General features: G+C 40.1%; 1 protein-coding gene across 1 annotated transcript; it reads left to right on the top strand.

The window, feature by feature from the left end:
* The first annotated feature begins 619 nt into the window (after positions 1 to 619).
* On the top strand, positions 620 to 10455 carry LOC128737824 (merozoite surface protein 2). The gene is made up of 6 exons (XM_053832561.1): positions 620 to 862; positions 7263 to 7437; positions 7974 to 8149; positions 8213 to 8413; positions 10097 to 10183; positions 10241 to 10455. Exons 1-6 carry the CDS (start codon positions 785 to 787, stop codon positions 10331 to 10333), a joined length of 810 nt encoding a protein of 269 aa, XP_053688536.1. The 5' UTR covers positions 620 to 784; the 3' UTR covers positions 10334 to 10455.
* Positions 10456 to 10781: the final 326 nt, after the last annotated feature.

Raw genomic sequence — 10781 nt, 5'->3', positions numbered from 1 at the left:
CAACCAACAAAAATTAAAGAGCTACAAGTCTAATGAAATAATATTAAAACGCAGTAAAGTTCTCCATCTGCCACCCGTAAAGTTTGATACCCAGTTAATCGACTGTAGCCCAAATTACGATTACGAACTTGGCCTTTATGACTCATGTTCAACACTTCTTTGGAACGCTGCGCATCAGCGGTTCTTGTGTCCACCTTACGGCAATAATTGATAATCGGCGAGATAATATCATCAATTACGGAGTGAGTGATAAAAAATATCTTCCAATTCAAGTGTATTCAATCTTCAAAAACAAATATAAACTAATCATGACAATATTGAAACACTATTAGAAACTAGTAAATAGAAAAAATCGCGCTACCCAGATTGATGATATTTATGTACGTCATACAACTGAAGAGACCATACAAAAAAAACACATCAGCAAAAACTTGGACTCAAAATCAGCAAGATCATTCCAAAGGTTGCTGAAGCCAAAAGGAAGCCAGCACAAGCGCAAATAAACATTAAGAAGCCTTATGAACGATCATACCCATTCAGTGCGAGTCGATCTTTCGAGCGCGCAGCAACGTTTTTCCGATCGGGCCTTTCCCCAGTCACTCAGAAGCAAAGAATAATAGTCAGTGGAATACTCAGTGGAAGAATACCTCAGCAACCGCTTCCAGGTGTGACGTGAGCAAGTGATAAACGCGATCGTGATCTAGGTTCCCACTCCACACCCCCTCATCAGCATCAGCATCTGCAGTGTCGCAAAGTGTCATCCCGAGGGATTAATATTTCAGATATGGTGAATAAATTGGCCGTAGTTATAGTAGCGGTGGCTTTGATTGCCCAATGTGTCTACGGATTACCGGCACCGCAAGTAAGTTCGAGAGTTCATCCAACCGGTAAAATCTAATTGAGTAGTGATTTATTGTTTCTTTCCTAAGAAATATCTACTAAAATCGGTCATCCACAGCAACAGCGTGATAAGTTTCGTGGCTTATGCTAATGAAATTATACAAGTCGCTACCGTTCTGCTCACAGAATTTGGTGTCTGACTAATTTTCTTTTAATTTAATTAATTGTAGTGTTGTACTTATTGGGAACAGATGCTTTATTAGTTTATTTTTTCTGTGTGATGTTACATTGAATTTGGTAATGGAGAAGAACCAGGTATTCAATTCTACAATGTACAGCATCGAAGTGTTTATTTATAACCTTTTCGTTTTATTTAAGTAAAGGTTTGTCAAATCAAACGCACTCAAAGGTGTGCTAAAAGTGTTCAAGTGTTTTATGCACCCTGTTAAAAGCAGTATTCAAATCACAGACAATATTTTCCAAGCATTTGAAAATTAGTTTATTTTACTCTAACCTTTAAGAAAGACAAGAGTCGTAAGACTGCCACGAAACGAGTTGCTTGACTATTCTAACTGTTTCATAACCGTTATGTTCCACAACTCGGAAGTTATCTTATCTAAACTGATAATCGCTAATTGTTCTTCGTTGTATGCCCTTTAACAGATTGCATCGAATTGCAATCGCGATCGCCTCAAATGACGGCAAGTCGGGTACCATTTAACAATATCAGTTTCATTAATCTGGACATGCGTTACTTTGTAGAAATTCTTATTAAATTTAAACTCATTTCCGCTCAAGAATTAGAATCTATATTTCAGAGGCGGTTCGCTTCTGTTTTTTGTTCAAGGCTGTAGGCCTGTCTGTTATCCAAGATTTAATAGCGAGTAAAAAGTTAGGAATTAGGTAATAAAAATAATCGTCCAGATGAATTAAAACCTGATTCAGTGGCGCAGATGGAGGCCAGTTTCGTGAGATATCAAGCGTCGATGTTAGTTCAGCTAACTTTTCGAAGACTTATTGTTTTATCATCGCATTGAAAATTGAAAATAATTCAGTTTATTTTATACCGTTTCGCCCAATACTAATACTGTACCCAAAAATGTTTTTTGTCCAACAAACAACAATTTTTTTATAAATTGCAAAATAATAAACTGTAATGCATTAAGGCAGTATCATTGGGGTTTTTCCTCTCTTAATCTGTTGCTGATTAACAGTTGACCTTTGTTCATCATTAATCCATGTATCGAGCAATTTACGTTTTGTGCGATGATTCTGATAAATTGAAGTAGACTGGAAGTGTTATTTTCGGTAGCCAGCTGAACCGTCATGCTCCGTCCATTCTCCGACGTTCGATATGGTAAAATAAACTCGGACGCTATTTTATAACGCATCATTAATCGCGTACTACTTGATATGAATGCAAATTATGCGCGAAGCGACGCAGGGCCTGTACATATCTCGATAGCCGGCATTGTTCGTAGCAGGTGAATCTCGAACTGGAAATTCTGCCGCATATCGGTTGGAATGCTGGTAGAATTTTTAGATTCCCATTAAAAATAATAGTTCACCTTTTTGATGCGACAAGGGATTTGCTGTTCCCATAAACCTACGAGAGAAATTCTAGACATTTACCTTATTGTGTTACGCTTATTTGTTCGCTAATCTTCTAGATTTTCTTATCTTGTTTCATCCGATGTTAATCTCCACAATCAGTAAAAGGTGTTCTCCCGTGTTCAACATCGTTTAATCGTTCGCAATGCCTGCCATTGTCTCAGTGCCAAGGAAGCATTATTTGAAAGTAGTTGCAGTTGACATTGAACATTCGATCGACGGACGGCGGACGACATGTAGGTAATGATAAAAAGAGCTATATTTCCATATAGGAAAAAAATAACACAAAACCTGTCTAGCGTAGTGAATTAATTGTACCTACTGTATCTGAGTCGGTCTGTCTACTTGAAAATCGGTGCAAAAGTAAACGGACGGATATAACGGATTCGCTGTCCTCCAATGACGCCCCGTTGCTGATAAATATGACCGCCAACGGTTAGGGTTCTACAGGAAGGTGATTAACACAGCAGTAATCTACGAATGATATAAAATACAACAATGATAGTTGATTGTACAACCTATTTTCGAATCATTATACGAATTCGCTACTGTCACGGCTTAAAGAACGATTAGGCATCGCATAAAAGAGAAAGTGTGGAATAAATATTGTGTAGAAGAAACTGGCGGAAACGTTCCGCAGCTATTTTGCATATCGATTGGACCCGTTTCGATCAGAAATTTCACATCGATCGGAATCAAACTGTCTGCTGTAATACACGTCAACCGAAATTAAGAATATGATTGCTGATCGGGACGGGTCCGACCGGGATGTAAAATTGGAGCGATATTATCTAGCTATTTTTTCAAGTTTCTCTTCAACCCATCTCATCATTCTCATCAATCAACATCAGCATTACATAAAAAATCAATAAATATTTAAAAGGATTTTTTCGCTCTCTCGTGCGTTGCTTCGGCGAAGTATTCATCCAGGTTAAAACATAACTTTTAAAGGTGTCTGCTATAGGGCCATGATCGTCATCATTTTTATACAGCCATCGAGTACCCTTAACGACAGAAAGAGCTGTGGCTGTGGTTTCAACAAGACGGCGCAACGTGCCACACGGTACGTGCTATGATTTATTCAAAGACTCGAATGACTTACTTACTTAATCAGCTCCAGGCCGTAGTTTCCTCTGCTGTACGAAGAAGACGTCTCCATTCCACTCGGTCCATGGCCGCAATTCGCCAGCCACGTAGTCTAAGTAGGGTCCGCAGGTCGCCTTCCACTTGATCGATCCCTCTTGCCCGCTGCGCGCCCCGCCATTTCGTTCCAGTCGGATTATTATTGAGAACTTTTTTAACCGGGCTGTCGTTCGACATCCTCACGACGTGCCCAGCCCATCGCTGGCGACCGACTTTTGCGGTGTGAGCGATGGGTGGTTCCCTAAGCAGCTGATGCAATTTATGGTTCGTTCGCCTCCTCCACGTTCCGTCTTCCATCTGCACTCCGCCGTAGATGGTGTGCAACACCTTCCGTCCGAAAACACTATTCATGTATTTTGTTTTCAGTTTTCAGCTTCAGCTTTCAGTCCGATGTACGTTTCCGCCATCCTCTCAAACGTACGTGTAATGATGTCAACGTCGTTAGCGAAACCAAGAAGCTGAATGGACGTAAATATCGTGCCACTTGTGTCTATCCCCGCTCTTCTTATCCCACCCTCCAAAGCGATGTTGAACAGCAAATATGAAAGCCCATCACCTTGCCGTAACCCTCTTCGAGATTCCAAGGAACTCGAGACTGCCCCTGATACTCGAACAACACACATTACTCGATCCATCGTCGTCTTGACCAATCGCGTTCGTTTATCTGGAAATCCGTAGTAGTACATAATCTGCCATAGCTGATCTCGATCGATCGTGTCATACACCAATTTGAAGTCGATGAATAAATGATGAGTGGGCACGTTGTATTCGCGAACTCGAACTCCTTTGCAAATGGTGATAATCGACGACATAAAAGTTGGGAGAGTACCTTGTAGGCGGCGTTCAACAGTGTGATTGCGCGGTAATTACAACAATCCAATGTGTCGCACTTTTTGTAGATCGGACACACGATGCCTTCCGTCCACTCCTTCGGTAGTAGCTCCTCCTCCCAAATCTTGACAATGACCCAGTGCAGCGCTCTAGCCAGCGCGGCACCACCGTATTTCAGCACCTCGCCGGGTAACTGATCAGCCCCAGCCGCTTTATTTTTCTTCAACCGACCGGTCTCTTCTGCTACCTCCTGGAGGTCGGGGCTGGTATTCTATCGTCTTCTGCACGTGCTCCAAGATCTATTGCCATATCGTCACCTTCATGTTCAGCTACATCGCTGTTAAGGTGCTCGCCATAATACTGCTTCCACCTCTCGATCACCTCACGTTCGTTCGTGAGAAGATTACCGTCTGAGTCCCGATACATATAGGCCTTCGGCACATAGCCTTTGCGCGAACGGTTTAACTTCTCGTAGAACTTCCGTTTATCGTTAGCACGGTATAGTTCTTCCCTCGCCTCGCGATCTCGTTCTTCCTGTTGGCGCTTTTTCTTCCGCAAGACCGAGTTTTGCCTGTTCCTTGCTTGTTTATATCGCTCTACATTCGCCTTCGTACGGTGTTGCAGTTTCAGCATTCTCGTTCGTGCTGCATCCTTCTCCTGCACTAATTGCTCGCAATCGCCATCGAACCAATCGTTTTTTCGGCTCGGTTTCATTGTACCTAGTGCCGCTAGAGCAGTACTACCGATGGCGGGCTTACAGTGCTACGACTTCGAAGTTTCGGGGATGTAGTTCATCATAGTTATCCTATCGCAACCCGGGAAGCCGAGCGATTTGCAATTCCATATCCCGAGTTTCCAATCGTAGTCCTTATTTCGTCGCGGAGGTCGACGCCGATTGTTCCGATCCCTATTTTCTTCTTCGTTGTTGGTAACTTTTTGTTTTCCAGGGCGGCTTGTTGGGCCTGCCCCTAATCCCCTGTCTCGCCGGAGGACCATCGCGCACAGCACTGTTTAGAACAGTGATGGCCAAACTGCGGCCGTTCAAGAAGTTTTATGCGGTCCGCGGAATGATTTGAGAGATGGTGGACTTATGAGTAACTTTTTTGTTGACACAGGGGTCACTCAAATCAGCCGTAATGCCTCGTGCATTTAGTATTTCCGAATGCTTTACGGTTTAAATCTCGTGGTAATTCCCACAAAATGGTTTTTATTGCCGCATATTTTGCATTTTGTTTTGTTGGGCGGTAATCGTGAGTATGAATGTATGTTCCGCCATTACTCCGAAACGCCTGAACGGTTCTTCATCAGTGCAGACGGACGGACGGATCAGACGATCTCGTACAAGGGGAGGAAAAGTGTTCCAATAGTTAAAGGGGTGGCACAGACAAACAGACGAGACACTCACGTTAATTCTATCGTCCAACCAAAAACCACTCATTTTTCAAAAAAGCATGTTCCGCAACATGGCCACACCGCGGCGCGCGAGTCTTGCTTCGAGTTTTCAGTATAAAACCATGCAAATGTAAAACTCCTACAGCATAAAACCCTGCAAATGCAAGCTACTCCGCAACATGCATGACAGAGGGTGCTAGTGTATCAGCAAAATGTGCAGGACGATGGTTTTTAAAGGATTTGTGTCATGTCAGTTCGTCAGTGGGGGTGGGTTTCTTTTACATTTGGCACGATAGCAGTTGTACAAGCGGCTGGACGACACGAGAGGATCTCCGAAAGGGGGGAATAAGGTGGCCCCATTGACAAAGGGGAGGTTTAAAAATGCAAAACGGTTTGTCTCGTTTTATAGGAATTACCGAAAAAAGTCAGCTTTACAAGTGACTGAGGAATCACAGAGAGGAGAAGCTGTCAAAAGATAGACACATTCAAATAAAGAAAAGGGGTTTGTTTCTTGCACTATAAAAATTTTTCGTTGCAACAACAAATGTACAAGTGGTTGAGAGACAAAGGGGCCCTGAGTAAGATCGTGAAATCAGCTAGTATTAAATAATTATGTGGAAAAAACCTCAAGTATATCTAAACACGCCATCTTTAAGCTTATTTTAGATTTGATGGTTTCAAACTCTGCTGGTCATTCTAAAAATCAATTCTGCTAATCAATGCACAGTGGTCCGATTTCGAACAAATGCGGGCGTTATCAATTGGGTAAAAAATGCGAAATTTGCGTGTTTGGAGAAGTTTAATAATAAAATATAGCGCATCTTTCTGCTCTGTTAGGGTGACAGTGAATTCATCTATTGGGGTGATACAAACTTTTGGTTTTTTTTAATATAAAAAAAAATTCCAAAAAGTTTCAGAACATACTAAAATAAGCAACTTTGCTAAATATAGTAACTATACTAATAAATATACTGATGTATTAAAAAAGAGCACTTAAAAATCAATTATGATCAATAGCTTTGCACACGATTTTTTTATTTCTTTCGAGTGTTGTACAAAGTTACTCAGTATGCTAAAATACAAATTTTCTCTGAAAACTCCAAAGGAATCTAAAAAAAATCAATTGAAAAATGTAGTTTTGATAAAAAATTTTAAAGCACCACCCTTGCGATACGATAATTTTGAAAAATTCATAGAAATCGACTTGAAGTTGTAAAAATTAAAAATCGACTTGAAGTTTATTAAAAATTTAAAAATTTACCGCATATCTAAGAGCTTTTACACACCGTACAATAAGCATAGAACAAACTTTATAAACTAAATGAATCACAGGAAATTTCGAAACCACTAACAAAAGCGCCAAATAATAAGCTGAAAGACCTGAAATAATAAGCTGAAAATAAAATGGGTAATTACATTATTACGCTCGTTCCAAATCGTTCCAGTGGTTATCGTTCAAAGATGGTAAATTTGGCGTCGGATACGGTGGCTATCACGCCGAAGCAGGACTAGGCGGATTCCTTGGGGGCAATAAAGGTTTCGGAGGCCTTTCGGCATCCGCTGGAACACCAAATGGACAGCACGCCGGAGCCGGATTGGGTGGCATACTGGACGGAAATGGTAACGGACTTGGTGGATTCTTAACGGCATTCGCTAGATCGGCAGGACGATAATAATTTGTATCTACTACTACTGTGAATGGGTATATGTTAATTGCGCCAGTAAACCTGAGCCGCTGATGGAACTCGCATATGACTTGCAAAATTTGACTAACAAACAAATTGGAAGAGGAAATAAAACAAAAACGATACCTTAAAATCAATTGATTGGCCGCTTTGTTAATCACCCTAATTGGTTTCCCCCTGCTGTACGTAATTGTTACATCGTACTAACTGCTTACCTTGATTCATACTAATGATGTATTCGATAGTGATTAACGTATAGCATGATTTGTGTTTAACTCCGTTAAATGAAAAATAATTTATTTGATTTAGTTCAAAGTTAAAATCCTAATTAATACCGACTTAACAGATCCTGGAAACATGCCTCTATATAATACTGAAATAATGAAATAATGGTTTTGATGTTGTTCAAGCCGGACTTTTTAAGCAAGAGCAGGTCACTTTGAAATTAAGCAATATTAATCGCCTAAATAGCCAAAACTGCCGGAGGAGCATATGCAGGAGCTTCCGCGGGACAGGGAGTCGGTGCCAGTGCGGCCATTGGAGGCAACTTAAACGGTGCAGGTGGCGCTGGAGGTACCGGAGCTGAAGCACACGCCGGAGGCGTTAGCAAGAAAGTTGTGAAGCTTGGTCAAACCGATGTTGGCGAAGTATGATTCCACCTTCCAAAGCAGTGAAATATGCTATTAAATGTTTGCAATGAAATATTTTAGACCATTTATACGCATGAAGTTCCACCCGCTCCGCAGTCCGTAAATACTCGATTCAATCAGGATTTTGAAACAAATACTAGGACAAAAACGATTGTGAAGGAAGTTCATACTGATCTTGAGGCACCGCCAGTAGTTCAGCCTCACGTTCACACTCGCACAAAAACGATCTACAAAAAGAAGGTCATCACTCGCCCGCATAAGGTAAGCGGATTGCTCTGCCCAGCAATGCATATTCATAAGCCCTCACAACAATTTTGATAGCAGCTACCTACTAATATTGCGCACTCGCAGGTAGCACTAGTTGAGACCACAGTCAATAGTGGTAGACCTGCATCTAACAACCTAGACTTGAGTCGATTTGCCGATTTCCAAGCTTTCACAAACATTGCTTCGAGTTTTTCCTACCCGGAATCTAATAGACCATCGATCGTGGCGGCTTCTTCCGAGCAAAACAACCATCAAAATTCTGGATTCTACTATGAGGTACTACGACGTGTAATTGGTTTGGTAACAAAAAAATAGTCGCTTTTATACTTCTAAGATCTAAGGTTATCTAAATTGCTTAACTGTTTCACTACTTCTTCTCTCGGGGAAAAAAATTCCAATCTATAGAGCGGAGCGGCTCGTTATTTCAGCCGGTTTAGCACAACAAGCTTCACGAGAAGTTTTGCAGAACAGAATGAAAATCTTCATAGGGCTTATTAATTCATCGTGGTTGCAGTAAAGTTGTGAAAAATCAAAATTATTTTTAGCAAAGCATATTAAAACAACTTGCGATTAACATTACTTTCAAAACCCTCTTGAAGTATATGGAGACTATCTCTTGGTAGAAGAACAGTAAAATGAAAAATAGGGTATGTTGCTGATTCGTCGTAATTGCCTATTCCCGTCCTGTCCAACACAAATTATTAAAAATGTCTGCGATTTTTATGACACACAATGGAAAATTAGTTATTCCCTAATATTTTAGTTTGTTGACTATCATACGCGATCAATGAAAGTGAGCTGAGTTCTTTTTAAATGCTTTTTTTTTATTAAAGAATTCCTAGCAGCCAAATTTCCTTCTTTTTTTCGTGCGACGAAGAAGAAAATGTCGACTAATCGTTTCAATTTCCGTCATTCATAAAATGAAAACAACTCACGCAACGCATTGTCGTTATTTTGCAGCCGGGAAAACTTGCCATGACTTGCAGAATAACATTTGTCATGCCGTCCTACACAAATACATGCGCGCTTGCTTCGTAAACAAGTGATTTTTAGTTCGGACGATGAAAAATTTTGATGGACGGATTTTAAAACGGTACGACGAATTTAAGAAATAAAGTCAATTGCGTAATTTCAACGAAATGCTTTACTAATCGCTTTTTAGTGAATTCAAAGTGCACGGATCGGAAGGTAAATGTATTTGAGTTAAATCAGCACAAGAACTTTTAGGGTATTCATTAAATCCACCTAAGAAATGATGAAAATTAGAGTGGCTTTCCTTACTACGACGGGAATTAGAAATAAACCCTAGGTGTTTTATAGTATGACCAAGACGGACAAGACGTGAAAAGGAAAGAGTGGAAAATTAGATTAGATTAAAGCTCCATTTTGCAAGGCCCCGTTATTAACCGTTGAATCACAGATGACCGGAGTCCTTTTTGAAAATAGAAACTAATAAATTATCTAAATCTTTAGTAGTTCCTCGAGGTCTTCCCTCGTTCACTATGGAAGGACACAATACTTTGAACTTTATAAAAAAGGTGCTTTGGCTCATAGTAATGAAAATATGAGCGTCCATTCCTATCTAATGTTTTTTTCTACATTCTTCTGGTAAAATTACTTTTAAAAGTTCATACTTCTTCCTTCTGTCTGATCTTTCCCATTGTATTTTCTTTACAGGCACAAGCTTCCTCCAATGGACCAACAAGCGGATCAGGTAGTGGAGGACATGCGAATAACCCGAATTTCTGGAATGACATTTTCAACGTACGTCGGTGTTATTATTATCAAATTGTATTACTGATAATAACAATTACATTTCAGATTCCGATATCTACTTTGAATGCTGTTAGCCAGTTTCTCAACGGTAATAAAGGCAACGGTAATGGAGTGGACAATGCTCATAAGGCTACGTAAAGCAGCACTTATAGCTACCTGCATGACCCTGAAATATTATCAGTGAATGTCGGAAGGAAAAGATTCTCTACATAAGTATTATTACAGACCTACAACAGATGCAATGCATTTTTGAAAACAAAAAACAGTGCAAATAAATTCCTTTATTTTTAAATAATCAATCCACCTAACTGTGAAAAAGTTCTTTGTTCTATCATTTCTTCACTTAACCATAACTTTCCAACACTCACTTAATAATATATCAATATTCGAAAATTATCGTAAAATTAAATCTCTGGTACTCACGTTTTGGCGTAGGACTACGGCTTACGACCAGGTTTGGCTAGATAGGATGTCACTTAAAACAGTCTATTTCAGTGGCCAGGTTTAGAAAGCTAATAACTTCGGTTTTCTGATCAATTTTGAATACAGTTTTTGGGCTTGAAACAAAAGGTATGTTTTTAGAAAT

The sequence above is a fragment of the Sabethes cyaneus genome, chromosome 2 (assembly GCF_943734655.1).
Source record: "Sabethes cyaneus chromosome 2, idSabCyanKW18_F2, whole genome shotgun sequence".
Lineage (NCBI taxonomy): Eukaryota > Metazoa > Arthropoda > Insecta > Diptera > Culicidae > Sabethes > Sabethes cyaneus.
Note: the sequence above shows the minus strand (reverse complement) of the source record. Positions and strands in the feature narration are given on the sequence as shown.

Bases quoted from the DNA above. Each gene is read 5' to 3' on its own strand.
- LOC128737824 (XM_053832561.1), top strand. From the start codon at position 785: ATGGTGAATAAATTGGCCGTAGTTATAGTAGCGGTGGCTTTGATTGCC. The intron at 863-7,262 runs GTAAGTTCGAGA...AAATCGTTCCAG, and splicing joins ACGGATTACCGGCACCGCAA to TGGTTATCGTTCAAAGATGG. The intron at 8,414-10,096 runs GTAAGCGGATTG...TTTTCTTTACAG, and splicing joins TCATCACTCGCCCGCATAAG to GCACAAGCTTCCTCCAATGG.